Source organism: Sarcophilus harrisii, chromosome 1 (genome assembly GCF_902635505.1).
Source record: "Sarcophilus harrisii chromosome 1, mSarHar1.11, whole genome shotgun sequence".
In the NCBI taxonomy this organism is placed as follows: Eukaryota; Metazoa; Chordata; class Mammalia; order Dasyuromorphia; family Dasyuridae; genus Sarcophilus; species Sarcophilus harrisii.
In genome coordinates, this window is record NC_045426.1 from 558791434 (window position 1) to 558808196 (window position 16763).

At 38.4% G+C, this 16763-nt stretch overlaps 1 protein-coding gene across 5 annotated transcripts in view; it reads left to right on the forward strand.

Moving 5' to 3' along the window:
* The first annotated feature begins 9089 nt into the window (after positions 1 to 9089).
* The window catches only part of LYRM4 (LYR motif containing 4), a 202380-nt gene continuing 194706 nt past the window's right edge, over positions 9090 to 16763 (forward strand). The window contains exon 1 of one of the 5 annotated variants that reach the window (XM_031946907.1): positions 9090 to 9675. In XM_031946907.1, the coding sequence (XP_031802767.1) occupies positions 9590 to 9675 (86 nt within the window). In that variant the 5' untranslated portion in view covers positions 9090 to 9589. The remainder of the gene's footprint in view (positions 9676 to 16763) is intronic. The other 4 variants (XM_031946908.1, XM_031946909.1, XM_031946910.1 and 1 more) reach the window with 4 other exon arrangements.

Here is a 16763-nt window from a genome sequence, read left to right on the forward strand (position 1 = left end):
ACAGGAAAAAATAATGATGAATGTTGGAGGGGATGTGGGAAAACAGGGACACTGATGCATTGTTGGTGGAGTTGTGACCGAATCCAACCATTCTGGAGAGCAATCTGGAATTATGCCCCAAAAGTTATCAAACTGTGCATACCCTTTGATCCAGCAGTGCCACTACTGGGCTCATATCCCAAAGTGATACTAAAGAAGGGAAAGGGACCTGTATGTGCCAAAATGTTTGTAGCAGCCCTGTTTGTAGTGGCTAGAAGCTGGAAAATGAATGGATGCCCATCAACTGGAGAATGGTTGGGTAAATTGTGGTATATGAATATTATGGAATATTATTGTTCTGTAAGAAATGACCAGCAGGACGAATACAGAGAGGATTGGTGAGACTTACATGAACTGATGCTGAGTGAAATGAGCAGAACCAGGAGATCATTATATACCTCAACAATGATACTGTATGAAGATGTATTCTGATGGAAGTGGATTTCTTTGACAAAGAGAACATCTAACTCAGTTTCAATTGATCAAGGATGGACAGAAGCAGCTACACCCAAAGAAAGAACACTAGGAAATGAATGTAAACTGCTTGCATTTTTGTTCTTCTTCCTGGGTTATTTTTACCTTCTGAATCCAATTCTTCCTGTGCAACAAGAGAACTGTTTGGTTCTGCACACATATATAGTATCTAGGACATACTGTGACATATTTAACATATGTAGGACTGCTTGCTATCTAGGGGAGGGGATGAAGGGAGGGAGGGGAAAAATCGGAACAGAAGTGAGTGCAAGAGATAATGTTGTAAAAAATTACCCTGGCATGGGTTCTGTCAATAAAAAGTTATTATAATAAAAAAAAACAAATGTTTCTGTTAAATATGAAAGACAACTTGTGAACTTACTGAAACAAATTTATTATTGTTATCAATATGAGGTTATGGTATTTCTAAAAGTTTAATAGTTTTAAGAACCTCTTGGATTCTTTTATGTGGTATTTGGATATTCTGTATAGGATAGTCTAAGTTTTAATTGATTGTATTGGGTCATCCTGAGGTTATTTAAAGAGCATCTGAAAATAATATTTTTTTGTCCTTTAGAAAATGTTTCTGTTATGGACAATATATAATTTGGAATATTTGTCTATGTACTGGGTATTTTTAAAAGCAAACTGATTTGTATGTATAATGTTCACTTAGGGGAACATCTACTTAGATATGAAAGAAGTGAACTTACTGAGACAAATTCTTACTGTCATAAATATAAGGTTATGGTGAATATCTGTTTAGGATATGTCCAAAACTTGGTTAATATAATTTGTTATTAGAAGTAAAATTCCTTGGGTTTATAATTAATGCAATTTGGGAGTTTTAAAGCTCCACCCTCTGACAGTTAGTGGGATAATTAACCAGAGTAAAAATGAATTAAAGCTATTTTATCCTGTTCTGCTGAAAGTTAAGTTTTAACTGCTTATGTTATGGTTATGTCCCTGCATTTTTTCTTCCTATAACTAATTTCTATGATCAGAGCAATGGTCTATATAAACTGTTAATGAAATTCAATTATGTCATACCTTGCTGTTTCCACCGTGGTTATATGGCATCATTATATCCTGAATACTTGGCAAATAAGTATTTAGTCTGATCATATATCTGTTACTGGATATTGTGTCTGTGGATATTCAGGTTTTTAAAGATTTCTAAATAATGAGAGAACAAAAGCCTAACTACTATTTTTTCTATTGGGAAGCTGCTGGCCAATTCATAATGGCCTCTTCATGTTTTGTATCAGTCTGTTCTAACCTTTACTTGTTAGATTATGTTTCTGGTTCTAGATTTTGGTCAAAATTACAGGTATTGACTTGCTTCCGAGACATGGATGGGCCCATCTGAAGCTTTGGTGGCAGGCAGCATGGCCATGCCCTCCCTTCTCTGGACAGAGCGTCTCCTCAGCAGGAAGCAGGGCTCCTGATGTAATTTGGAATGATATTGGTGAGTGGGAAAGTGGTTGAATTATTGTTAAAATTTTAACTGTATCACTGTGTTTAAGATTTGTTAAAACTGTTTAACTATTGCTGTATGTTTGAGAAATTTTAAGGAAACTTACTGTACTACTCTGTTATGTATAGGAATTGTGATTCACTCTTGGGATTTATATATGGAATACTCATTTGATAATTTCTTTTCAGTGTAAAAAAAAGGGAGGAAAGAAACTGATTGAAGCTGGTCAGAAAATTGGGAAAAACTGATGTATTTTTCTTAGGCAATTCTGCTCTGCCCCCTATTTCATTAGTTTAGATTGAATCGGAAATTACTTAATTCCTTGCTTAAAATTTACTGGACTATGATTTGCTTGTTATGTTTTAACTTTGAAATCCCTTATTCTGCTGGAATTGCCCTGGAAGACTCAGTTTTTGGGATTATTCTTTAGAAACAACCAGAAATCAGACCTGTCCTGGGACTGGCAGTCTCTCTGATGTGTTTCTCCACTCCTGTTACCCCCAGTACCTTAATTAATATTTTAGCATACTTAAAAGAACCTTGTAGTATTGATAAAATAATTCGGTGTTGCCTGCCTTGGTCTAACTGCATAATTTGTTCAGGAATCTGTTTCCCAGTAGCAGCTCCTGTTCTATCGAGAGGGGACAGGTGGAGCGGCTCCAGGCCCCACTTTTTCCCTTTTGGAGTCCCTGACAGACTGGGGTACCCTCTTAGGATGGGCAGCAGGACTGCGGTGAGCACTGCTGCTCAGCAGAGGCTGAATGAAATGCACGAATGACCACAGACCTAACTCACAGTGAACTGTCCATCTCTGGCTGTGATGCTCCCCAGCTGCAGGGGACCTGAACAGGGAGGCCTGTGTGTCTCCCTAAATAAGGAATACTGTTTGATGCCAATAACTCTGGGTTATCAGGGAGAGACTGGTCCTTGCCATAAGTCCCTGAATTTTTCTAGTTTTAGTTTGGTTTAGTTGCTTTACATAGGGTTGGTCAAAATTTGGGTAGGTAGTTGGTCAAAATAAAACTAATTTAGAATATAGTTTCCCGTGAGCTGCTTATTTCAATACTGAAATAGTCTAACAGTTTCTCTACTGGGTTTTGTGCTTAATTCATTAGTGAAACATAACTATAGTTTCATTGGTATGTTTTCTATTGAATCAAGTAGATTGACAATTTGTCCCTATCTAAATAATCATCTTCATAAATTACTCTAGAAAGAAAAAGTTATCACCTGGTTGCCAGCTACCTAATGATGAGACTTGCTTTCTATTAATACCTAATTACAAAGCAACATAATAATATTTAAATATATCCAATTCAATAAACATTAAACTCTTACTTCTGGCCAAGCACTGTGCTGGATAATTATAATCTCATTGAGGTCAAGGATCTTCTGTTATTTATCATTTATATTAATAGCTTAATTTGCTTAATCAATAAATGTCTAAATAAATAAGCTATGTTATAATTTTATTACTATGTGTCAGGTTAACCTTTTGGTAAATTTTATTTGATTGCAATAAACTACTTTTTGGCAGGTGCTACTTAGAGAGCATAATTATTTGCAAAAACAAAACCATTGAGGGAATACTGGGTGCACAGACTTAGAAAACTTCCTGTATATTAAAATATAATCAGTCTAATTTTTGTGAAGATGCATACAGCTCATGATTTCCTATAAAATTTCTGGGACATATTCATGATAAACAAGTGTGAGGTTCTAAGCAGTCCACAATCCTTTGACTTCTTTCATTTCTTAAATCTGAACCATGTTTTAACATATATTTCCCTACTGCTTGTGCCCACATTCTTAATGGAGTTATCCACTGTTAATCAATGTTTGACTCTTCTGGAAGTTGTCAAATACTTCACAGAATTTCTTATAATTCTTTATCCTCTACAACAGTTGCTTCTATTAGGTGACACAAGGGACATAAGAACACTGGGTCTGGAATCAAGAGAGACCTGAGTTCAAATGCAGCCTCAAACACTTACTAGCTATGGGATCTTGCATGAATCACAACCTCTGCTTGCCTTAGTAATCTCAACTGTAAAATAGAGATAATATCTATCTCCCCGGGCTATTGTGAGGATCTAATAATAATTGTAAACTCTTAACACAGTACCTAGCACATTGTGTTATATAAATATTTGCCATTATTATAGAGGCAGCATAGCAGGAAAGACATAAAAACTGCTGGACGTGGAATCAGAGATTTGGCTTTGAATTCCTACCTTTACTTTGATTACAGAAATGTTAGTCAACCAATCAATAAGCATTTATTAAGTGTCTGTCATGTTTCAGGAATGAGTTAATCAATGAACATACTTAAAAAAAAAAAAGCACAGAAAATAAATCCTATACTCAAGGAGTTCACAGTCTGTTGGGAAAGACAACAGGTACATAAAAAATATGTACAGAATGAAAATGTTCAATCTTAGAGGGATGGAGCCTAAGATCAAGGCTGAATGGATAAGACTTCTGCTAAAAGGAAGGAAGGATCTTATCTGAGACTTGAAAGAAACCAGGGAATTCAGGATATAGAGATGAAGAGGGAAACAACCAGAGAAAATGCCAGGAGGAAGCAGGAAGCTAGTGTTACTGGATCAGAATATATGAAGGAGAATAAGGTATAAAAAGAAAGATAGGAATGGATAAAGTAAAAATAAGGTCTTTAAAAACCAGAGAATTTTACATTTGATTCTGGAGTTAAAGAGTTAGTCATTAGCACTGCCTAAAAATCAAAGTGATATGATCAGATCTGTACTTTATAAAGACTGATTTGACAGATGAATGGAGGATTTCCTGGAGGGGCATGAGGCAGAGGGAACAATCAGCAGGCTTCTGCAATGGCCTAAACATGAAGTGATGAGGATCTGCATCAGAATTGTGGCAATGTCATAGGAGAGAAGCGGGAAAATATGAAAAACATTTTGCTAAAACTACAAGGACAGAACTTGAGCACTGAAAGGACATGGGGTATGAGAATAAGGAGTTGAGGATGACACCTAGATTTCAAGCCTGGATGACTGGGAGTATGGTGAGATACTAATAGAGATATTAGGAAAAGGGGAAGTTTTGAGGAGAAAAAAAAATTAGTTCCATTTTGGATTTATCAAGTTAAAGATATCTACAAGATATCCAATTCAAGGTGACAAATGCAATTGAAGATACAAGACTGGAACTTTAGAGTAATGGCACTGGACAAGTAGATCTGAGAGGAAACTTCCAGAGAAATAAACCATAGGGCATAATAATATGATCATGTGAAATAGTAATAAGAGAGAAAATTAGAAAGAAGAGAAAGATTAGCCTTACTAATCTCTCTATGCTTCAGTTGTATCACTTGCAAAATGGGGATAACAGGATAATTCACAGTTATGATAAGAATCAAACAAGATGTTTGCAAAGTATTTTTCAAATCTGACTGTACTGAATCGATGTCAGTTTATTATTTTCATGGAATCTTTTTGCTCAAATACATCATGAATAAGCAAGGCACCCCAAGAGAACAATGAAAATATTTTTTTATTGCTTTTGGGTGGCTAAACAAATAAACCTACCAACTCTAGTTTGCCTCTTCAAAAAGAACTTGTGAAGTCGCCTTCAATTTAGAATTTCCTTTTATCTTCAGATTTCATTTGCTAAAAAAAAAAAATCAGAATTGGGGCAGCTAGATTGTATAGTAGATAGAGTACCAGTCTTGAAATCAGGAAGACCAGTGTTCAAATATGACCTCAGACACTTGGACACTTCATAATCGTGTGACCCTAAGCAAGTCACTTAACCCCAGTTGCCTCAGCAAAAATTATACATATATCAGTATTGATTCAATTGATCTAACAGTATGTCACTGTGGAAGTAAAATGGAGTTTTTTATTTGCTTTTTATTCATAAGTTATTGTGATCAAAGAATTCATAACTTTATGTCCAACCTAAGAATGATGAACGTCTTCATCAGTTAGATTGGTATCTGGACAATAAACTCAGTTTTCACTTGGAATGGTACTCAAGAGTTTTTTCAGTTTAATAAAACATTCCACACTCTGCTGACACAGCCTTCAAGAACTGAGTTAGCTCCACATCAGTTTGAAGCATTTGTTAAAATACGTAATTTTTGATTCCTTATATTTTGAATTTTGTTAACAAGTTTAGGTGTAGAATATGAAGTAGAATATCAGCTTCTTGAGGGCAAGAACTGCTTTTCATTTTGTACTACTAGGGCCCAATACGTACTTAAGGAAAACAAGAAAGTACCAGATATGTAATTTGGCTACCAGGACTTGCCCTAGAAACTGTGTAAACAAAGAAATAAATGAATATTGCCTTTCAATATATGGTAATGAGATAGATATTGTGTCTAAAGAGATAAAGAGGAAGGGAAAGGGAAAAGCTAGGGCCTGGGGTCAGACTCTTACTTGCAGTGTGAACCAGAGCAAGGGACTTGGCTTTTCTCAGCCTCAGTTACCTTAGAACGGGAATAACAATAGACCTGGTAGAGTTGTAATAGGATCAAATGCAATAATAAGTACTATGAAAATACTTATCCCTCCCCCATTACTACATCCTGTGTTATGTAAACAAATTCGTCATTAACATTTTTAGAGATTTAAAAAACCTGCATTTAGTCTCCTCAAGTGCAACCTTCATGAGCAAGAGAACAGTTCACCATGAAAATTATGCAGCTCAGATGCTGAAATAGTAGAGAAGTTGTATGAATACTTCGATAAAACCTATCACATTAAATCCACATATACCTCCATACTGTGACGTCTATGCAAAGGCTCAGAGAGAAGAGTCAAGTATGTCAGGAAACATGGATCACTTTGTTTAAAATTTAAAAAAAGAGGTAAAAGACTTATTCTATATATAGAAGTTGCATGCCTATCGTGAACACTTTTTTCAAAAAGTGAATTGAGAAGGTTAGATATAGAAGGCACCAAATAACATGAGATTTCAGACAGGAAGAGGGGGAAGTGAAAAAAGAAAGAAAATTAAAATTATTCTCCTGTTTTGAAGTAACCCAGTCCTATAAAACTAATGTCGTGTGACATTCCACTCATTTACCCATCTGAAAATGCATGAAGTGCTTTACAACCAACCACACCTGCATTAGAAATGCCCCAGGCATTCCTGGGTCTTAGCTCAGCTCACATTCACCTTCACAGCCAAGAGAAAGAAAAATAAAATCGGCACAATTTCTAAAGTTGAACCGTCTAGGAACTAGTCAAAACCAACAGTGGTAGGAGTGCACGCGTGACGACATCCTGGGTAGGTGACCAGTATGAGTATTTATCCATCAAAAGCCTGAAGAAAAGGATTTCCCGCGTATCTAGCCTCATTTGTGAGCTTTCTGCAGGTTCGAACTGATAAAGACTTTTTTAAGGCGATAAAAATCTACTGCTGACACGCTCCCCATAAAACAAACCTGACAAGTCCCCTCAAGAGCCAACACAAACACTAGGGAATCCCTGGGGTCGGAAACAACCCACGTCCAAGTTCAAGATCCCGTTGGTAACCCGCGTGAACATTTCCCCAAGGTCGGCTTCGCACTCACCCGGACACTCTGCCAGAGCAACCCAGACACCGGAAATGGCGAAACCTGGCGATTTAGGAGCAGGTTAGCTCTCCAGAAAGAAACTGAACCCACCGAAGAGCTAATTCTCGTGTACTCTGGGTGCAACCATCTTGGACCTCACTTATGGGGCCTTTCAAAAAAGGCCCCATAAACAAGCCATCATCAAAAGTGCCTAGACATAATTAAAATAGCCTTCTCCTGACAGCTTCACCGTGCACCCTTTGATTGCACATGCGGCAACTATTCTACTCTCTGAGCTCTGTTTTTCTGCTCTGAACCCAATACGAGCAGTCTTCTTTTGGTGGGAAAGTATTAAAACCACAGGCAATGCTTTGGCTAGCTAAAATCCCATAGACTAGCGGGGCACGTGTGGTTAGCAAGCATGTTGCAATTGGCTGACAGGTTTCAAAACGGGTTCCTAAACTCAGCATCATAGGCGCATATATATCTGTAGTTGAAGTCATCCAGGCCGACCCTCTCATTTGACAAGTTTGTTTATTAAAGACTAAAGACGTGAAATGACTCAGAAATTCTGATTTGGAGAGGACTTCTGAGATCTAATTTTCACCTGAAAAGAAAGCCCCCGCATAGCCACCTCATTAAATTGCTCAGGCTCTGCTTGAAAACTCTGAAAGGAGAGTTTTATTACCACTTGAGGCAGCTCATACCACTATCAGAGGAAAGAAGGAAGGAGGGAGGGAAAGAAGAAAGGAACGAAAGTGAGGAAGGAGAGAAGGAAGGAACGAAGGTGAGGAAGGAGAGAAGGAAGGAACGAAGGTGAGGAAGGAGAGAAAGGAACGAAGGTGAGGAAGGAAAGAAGGAAGGAACAAAGGTGAGGAAGGAGAGAAGGAAGGAAGGAAAGTGAGGATGGAGAGAAGGAAGGAACGAAGGTGAGGAAGGAGAGAAGGAAGGAAAGTGAGGAAGGAGAGAAGGAAGGAACGAAGGTGAGGAAGGAGAGAAGGAAGGAAAGTGAGGATGGAGAGAAAGAAGGAACGAAGGTGAGGAAGGAGAGAAGGAAGGAACGAAGGTGAGGAAGGAAGGACAGAAAGGTGGGTTTTGGGGTCAAGGATTTCCTGACTTTTCTCTTTGCAAGTTCCACCGCAGAATATTTTAGATATCCGAGTCTTCTCTACGCTTGCCTAAAGAAGTACAAATAGTGAAATTTGCACTCTATGAATCCTCAGCCCTAGAGATAGCAACTATTTCCCATCACAGGCATACTTAGGCTAAACAAGATTCAAATTCAGATCCAACCACGGGATCTGAAAAGAGATAAAGGGGGAATAAATTAGAAGAGCTTGCAGCAAGGTGATGCTTTACCTAAGACATATTTCTGCCTCTTACCCCCACAAAAAAAAGGCACTCCTGCCTGACATTTGCTACAGGTGTGGATCACCACCACCTAGAGTCTAATTTCCTCATCTGTAAAACGTGTGAGGCCCACTCCTAGACTTTGAGGTCCTTTTCCCAGCCCTAGAAGCTGGAAAAGCCAACTGTCACTCCTGTAAGAATCTTGGAGCCCGAGAAGCGCCCCAGCCCTGCACCCCGTTGTTGGGTTCTAGCTTCATGCATTGTCAGTACACTTGAAATTAACCAAACAGCAGAAAAGAACCCGGGATGGTAGGGAGAGAGCGGGAGAGACCCAGGCTAGATAGTGCAGACTTATTCTTTCCGGGTGCAAGCTCAAGGACCACCCAGCTACAGACTGGGGCTCAGCCAGCAGGAGTGAATCCCCGCCGATGTTTTGACTTTCCTCGGCTTCCTCGCTTAGCTGTCCACGCTGATGCCTGTTTTCTTTATACAAAACAACTCAGGCTTTAGAGACTTTCTAGAGTCCAAAAGACGTCAGAGAACCGGCATGGACAGAATGAAGGGCTCAGGGCCTAGTCCGTAAACCGAGGTCTTGAGTCGAACAGAGCTAGCGTCTTCTGGGCTCCGGCTTTTAATTGAGCCGCCCCGTCGGGTTAAGTGGGGCCTCCGGGAAAAGGACCCGTTTGTTTTCTGCCCCACCCCCTCCCAAAATGGCAGCCTCCAGTCGGGCACAAGTATTAGATCTCTACCGGGTGATGCTGAGAGAGAGCGGCAAGTTCACCTCCTACAACTACAGGTGACCCTCAGCGGACAAGGACCGGGGTGGGGAAGGGATCGGGGGACACTCACAGCCCGGGGGCATCCAGCCCCCCCGGTACACAGCGCGAACGCACGCTGTATCCTAAGGGCGACCCGGGGCGGGGGTGCTGGGGGAAGGGGGAGTGCGTCGGGGCTCCGTGTCCTGGTGAAGCCTGTAGCTGTCCTCTCAGATCGGTGCTCTGAAAGGCGTAAAGCAAAATACATGGGGTGGCCAAACCTGTCATAATGCCGTTATCCAAAAGTTCCCGAACTTAAGCTAGCACCCGTGGCCTGGGAACGCACCCTCTGCTCCGCAGCAGGAAGTGTGGTTTTCCATGTTGAAATAAAATCCTTCCCTGCGCGAGGTCGAAATTCAGGATTACCGAGTTTCTAATAATTATATCATTCATAGTATTAGTAGTAGTAGCTAACATGGCTCTGAGGCTTGCAGCGTGCTACTCTATCACCCTAGGACGTACCTTACAGTGATATGGCGCCGTGGGACCCTGCTTAACGGTGTAAAGGAAAGCAGTGGGTTCTTTTTAAAGGGGGATGGATATCTTGCATTGGGACAGACAGAAAGGAAAAGAAGGAGGGAGGAAGGGAGCGAGCTTCCTGGATGCAAGAAACGGAACTGTTTTCACTTGTTCTCTTCTCTCCATATGCCCTTCATGAAAGCTGAAACGGGGGAATCAAGGAGGAAGGCTTCTGGGAAGAAATTAATGGATAACCTGTTGCTGGTGGGACTTTACCTGGGGATTCAGGAGATAGTGTCTAGTAACTTGTTATCGAACTTTCTGTCTTGGTCCAAATTCTGGCTATAGTTTTGTTTTTTTCTACAATACGACTGACATACCAGGAATCTCGGCAATCAAGTCAGTTAATGTTCTCTGAAGTTTGATGAATAGAATTGGAGAGAGATGAGAAACGGACTGTTCCTTTAATTTGTGGTATTGTATTTAATTATGAACTGAACTTTTAAAAAAGAACTTAACAAGTTGGATACTATACAGAAAAGAGGTGCTAAGATAGTGATGAGACTCAAAAGTTGTGTTATAGAAAATTATTCTAAGTAACTGGGGATATTTAGTCTGAATATATGTTAGTTACCAGCAGACATTTGAAAGGTTTTAATTTGTGGTTCCAGAGAACAGTGGTAATTGCAGTCTGTTGATACAGTGGCAAACCTCAAATTAATATAAGAAATAGCTTCCTTGAGAAGTAGTGGTTCCTCGATGACTGGTAGTGTTCATGCAGCAAACAAATGTATCACTGAACAGAATGTTGTGGTAAAGATTTAGGTTGTTGAAAGATAAGTTAGTTAACTTCCAGAATTCATTCATTCAAAAAGCATTAAAATTCCTATTGTGTACCAGGCTGAGGAAAATGCAGTGTTTCTATAGGACTTGAGACCTAGAAAAATAGATAAAAGACATGCAAGAAGTATATTACCAAATGCAAAACACAGTGTTTTAGATGCAAGAAAAGATCATTACCACTGGGAATATCTTTGATTGCTGAGGAGGTAGGATTTGAAGTGAGCCTTAAAGGATAGGTAAAAATGCAGTAGGCAAAGAGGGAGATGGAAAATATTTCTAACATAAGAAATGGTAAAAGCAAAAGTATGACTGTGGTGTCAAGTTCAAATAGAAATGGAGCTACCTGAAGTTTTTTAGCAGATGTGTGACACAACCAGATTTATGCAGAAATAACATCAATAAGGCAGACTGAAGGATGTATTAAATAAGAGGAAAGATGAAAAAACTCCTTAGAAAGGGAGCAGTTAAGACTTGAAGCAGGGTAGTAGCTATATGAATACAGAAGGGTTAGCTTCAAGGGATGCTGCAAAGGAAAAATGGAAAGGAATGGCTGAATTATTAGAAACTGGAGATCTCACACACATACACTCACAAAGCAAGGAGAAGCAAATTAGAAATAAAAATAATAGTTCCTTTTTAAACATATTTAAACACACTTGACAACAGCTCAGAGTAAATATGTAAACAAAAGAGAATATAGTATATTGGGGGCAGCTAGATCGCACAGTGGATAGAGCACCAGCTCTGAAGTTAGGAGGACCCGAGTTTAAATTCCACTTCAGACAACACTATATTTCTTAGCCATGTGATCCTGGGCAAGTCACTTAATCCCAATTGCCTCAGGGGGAAAAATGAATACTGTATATCTTAACAAATAGTGCTGGCCTATTTCTGCAATTTCAATCAATCAATAAGCATTTAAGTGTTTTCAATATTCCCCCACTCTAGATAGATATAAAGAAAAAATATGGAAGAATGGAAGGAAATATTTTAGTTGGTGGAAGAACATTAACAAAAGAAGTAGGAAAGTCCATGTGTAGATGGCCTTTTGAACTTTGCTCTAACAAATCTAGGAATTCTAAGAAGCAAAGGTGAAGAGGGTGTGGATTCTAGGCTGAGGAGGCATTCTATACAAAGGCTGCAGATGGAATGTCTTATAGAAGGAGCATCAGGTAAGTCAGTTTGACTGGAACATAAGTATGTCAAAAGGAATCATTCGGGAGTAAGTCTGGAACAGTAGGTGGGAGATCATTTGTGAAGTGTTTCAGGTACTAGAGGAGTTTGTGCTTATCTTTGAGACAAGAGGAAACCTCAGGAGTTTTTTAAGCAGGAAAATTATATGAAGCAATGAGTTTTGAGAATATTTTTCTTTGGCTGCAATGTGGAAGATGGACTGAAAACTGAAGAATATTGAAGTGGATCAGGGTTAGGAGGTATTTCCTAACAGTGTGTAGAAAGCCCATTAGTAGTAGAAAGCAGACTGATAGCAGAACTACAGTGAACAATATTTAACAATCAATTTCACATGGAGGATGAAGCAGAGGGAAAAGTCAAGGATGACTCTAAGGTTATCAACTTGGTGATAAAAAGGATACTTGATAACCTTTATAGGAATAGGAAAGTTTCTCTGATTAATAATGACTTGGAGCATCTTTTCATATGACTAGAAATAGTTTCAATTTCTTCATCTGAGAATTGTCTGTTCATATCCTTTGACCATTTTTCAATTGGAGAATGGCTTGATTTTTTATAAATTAGAGTTAATTTCTATATATTTTGGAAATGAGGCCTTTATCAGAACCTTTGACTGTAAAAAATATTTTCCCAGTTTATTGCTTCCCTTCTAATCTTGTCTGCATTAGTTTTGTTTGTACAAAAACTTTTCAGTTTGGTATAATCGAAATTTTCTATTTTGTGATCAGTAATGATCTCTAGTTCTGCTTTGAAATGCAAATTAAGACAACTCTAAGATACCATTACACACCTGTCAGATTGGCTAAGATGACAGGAAAAAATAATGATGATTGTTGGAGGGGATGTGGGAAAACTGGGACATTGATTCATTGTTGGTGGAGTTGTGAACGAATCCAACCATTTTGGAGAGTAGTTTGGAACTATGCTCAAAAAGTTATCAAACTGTGCATACCCTTTGATCCAGCAGTGTTACTACTGGGATTATATCCCAAAGAGATTATAAAGAAGGGAAAGGACCTGTATGTGCACGAATGTTTGTGGCAGCCCTTTTGTAGTGGCTAGAAACTGGAAACTGAATGGATGTCCATCAGTTGGAGAATGGCTGAATAAATTGTGGTATATGAAAATTATGGAATATTACTGTTCTGTAAGAAATGACCAACAGGATGATTTCAGAAAGGCCTGAGAGACTTACACTAACTGATGCTAAGTGAAATGAGCAGGACCAGGAGATCATTATATACTTCAACAACAATACTAGATGATGACTAGTCCTGATGGATCAGGCCATCCTCAGCAACAAGATCAACCAAATCATTTCTAATGGAGCAGTAATGAACTGAACTAACTATACCCAGAAAAGAACTCTGGGAGATGACTAAAACCATTACATTGAATTCCCAGTCCCTATATTTATGCACACCTGCATCTTTGATTTCCTTCACAAGCTAATTGTACAATAATTCAGAGTCTGATTCTTTTGTACAGCAAAATAATGTTTTGGTCATGTATACTTATTGTGTATCTAAGTTATATTTTAATATATTTAACATCTACTGGTCATCCTGCCATTTAGAGGGGGTGGGGGGTAAGAGGTGAAAATTGGAACAAGAGGTTTGGCAATTGTTAATGCTGTAAAGTTACCCATGTATATATCCTGTAAATTAAAGGCTATTAAATAAAAAAAAAAAAAAAAAAAAAAAAAAGGAATAGGAAAGTTAATAGCAAGTCTTTTGTAGAGAAAAATGAAAACATTTGTCAATGAAGTGAAAAGTACTAGCTTCTCAGTTCTGCCACTGTGTGAACTTTGGAAAATTCTTTAACCTCTATGATCCACAAATTACTCACTCAGAAAAAAAAAAGTTAAACTCAATGATCTCTTAAATACCCTTCCAGCTGTGGCAATCCATGAATCTTGAACAACAGCATCTAGGCAAGGCTTTTGTTTTTTGTTTATTTGTATTAAAGATCTATATCTGAAGGCATGCCCATACTCAACATAACTCCAGTGACTTCCTTTTGCCTCTAGGATGAAAATATAAACTCCTTTGTGTAGCTTTTAAAGTACTCTACAACCTGTCCACAGTCTACCTTTCCAGGATTTTTGTACATTTTTCTCTCTAGTCTTTGATCTTGCCATTCCTGTATTCCTTGCAACATGATACTCCATCTACTATTTTTGAAACTTTTCACTGATTGTACCCCATTCATGAAAAATTCTCTTCCTTCAAGCCTCAGCTCAATCACCACTTTCTACTTGAAGATTGTAATGATCCCATCAATCACTACTGTTCCATCCTTCAAAGTACCTTGTTTCTGACAACTTTTGTATTTATGTGAATTTATTCTTTTTATATCTTTCCCAATCCCCAGAGCCTACTACAGTACCTGGCTTTAATTGATTTTTTGAATGATAATTAAGCAGAAAAAGAGGAACCAGTGAAGAGGGAAAGAGTAAACATGCTGGAGAGAGATCATTGATAGAGCAAAGTCCTGGAAGAACGTGAAAAGAATGGGATAAAGAGCACAGACTAAAATGTTAGGCTTGGGGGAAAAGAAGGAAGACACTTTCTCCAATGAGCAAGAAGGAAAGGAAGAGAAGTTAGTTCCAGAGATATTTTGAAACAGAAAAGACTGTGTGATCCTTAAGGGGGAAGAACAATTGGAGAATTTCAGTCAAATAACTTTAATCTCAGTAAAGTAAGAGGTTAAGTTATCTGCTCAGTGTGAGAGAATAGGAAGAGATGGGAGGATAGAAAAAATTGAATCATAAGTATGAAAAAAGTTTGAAATAGTTAATGGTGGTGAGATTAAGTTGATTTCTAACCTTTTGACTAATTCTGCCCCTCTCCTTTGTTGAAATCAAAGATAATAGTGGGCAGAAAATAGAAAAGAAGATATGTTAATAAAGTGCTGACATGTTAATAACTTGTTATTCCTTCTGAAAGTATGAAGGATTTTTCTTTGAATTAGAAAAGGAGTCTGAACATTGTTTAGTCAAAAATTATACACAACTGTAGTGATTCTCAAAGGGATGAGCTCTGTAAGTTGGGAACCAGTCAGCAATTAGGCAAGAACCTAGCTTCTAAAAGGAAATTGTTCTTTACCTTTGGTGGTGGTGGAGGAGGCAGGGAGGAAGGGATTATTCTTTTTTCCCCTCTCTGTCCCATCCATTAGTCAACTACTTTGAAATGTAAATATTCAACCAAAAGGACACCTTCCCTCTAGTAAAAAGCAGAAATACATATTCACTAGAGAAAGATGAACATAGAGAAGAAGTAACTCAGAGAAAGAAGTAGCTTCGGGAACATGATACTTGGCAACAAAGAAAGAAGCCAGGGATAGCTTCAAGGGAGAATGGGCCTGACCCTGGGAGCCCAGATAAACAATTCACCCAACCAAAGCATTTGGCTCAGTGGAGATTTAGCTACTTCAGAGAAAAGCACTGATACATGATGTATGAGTTGCTCATTATCTTATTCACTTCATCAGTCTTATTAATGAAGAATGAATGAGGTGAATAAGATATAGAAGCAATAGCAAGATCTATACCTTCAGTCCTAACCATAAGTGACTGTTGGACATCCAAGCTGCCTGGTGGCACTATACAACATCTTTTATGCACTTCCTTCTTTCTCCTACAGCCACTACCTTGGTGAAGACCCTCCTTACTTCTTGCTTAGACTATTGAAGGCTTCAAGTGGGTCTCAGTTCCCTCAAGGTTTTCCCACTGTAAACCAACTATCATATGCTTCCAAAAGTGATTTTGTTAAAGCTTTGTTTGGTCTGGTGACCACCTAGTGAATCGCAATGACTCTCCATTACCTATAAAGATCATATATATAGACTTTTCCAAGGGATATTTGAAGCTCTTCACAATTCTAGTTATCTGGACTTCTAACATTTTAATTCCTTATGCACTTTGATCCAGCTACTTGAGGCTTCTCATATCTTCTACACATGATCCTCCAGTTCCCATTTCCATACCTTTCTACCAGTTGTCTCCCACACCTTGGAGCCTCTCGTTCCTCGTCTTCACAAGAAGTGATTCCATGAGTTCCTTCAAGTCTCACTCAGCTCAAATCCCACCTTCAATAGGTCTCTCTCCATCTCCCTACTTATTAGTGACTTCTCCAAAATTACTTTCTGTCTACTCTGTATGTATCTTAACTTGTTGTAGGTATTCCCTCATTAGAATATAAGCCTCTTGAGGGGAGTCAAGGATGATTTCAATAACTTTTAAGGAAAAATTAACTGAATATGCGGGGGGCAGAAGGTTAGGATATTGCCCCCACTTCTGGGCAAAATGGATAAAAATAGAAAAAATTGTAATGACCAAAGGAATCTCTGTAGTTTTGAAGCAAACAGTATAAAACTTCTGAGATGTTTTAACAGTAAAGGAAAATATAATTAACTTTTAACTTTTTAACTTAGCTCAACTTTTGCAACTAATTTTCTTTTCTTTTTTCTTTCTTTCTTTTTTTTTTTTTGGCTGTGGCAATTGGGATCAAGTGACTTGCCCAGGGTCATACAGCTACAAAGTGTTAAGTGTCTGAGGCCAGATTTGAACTCA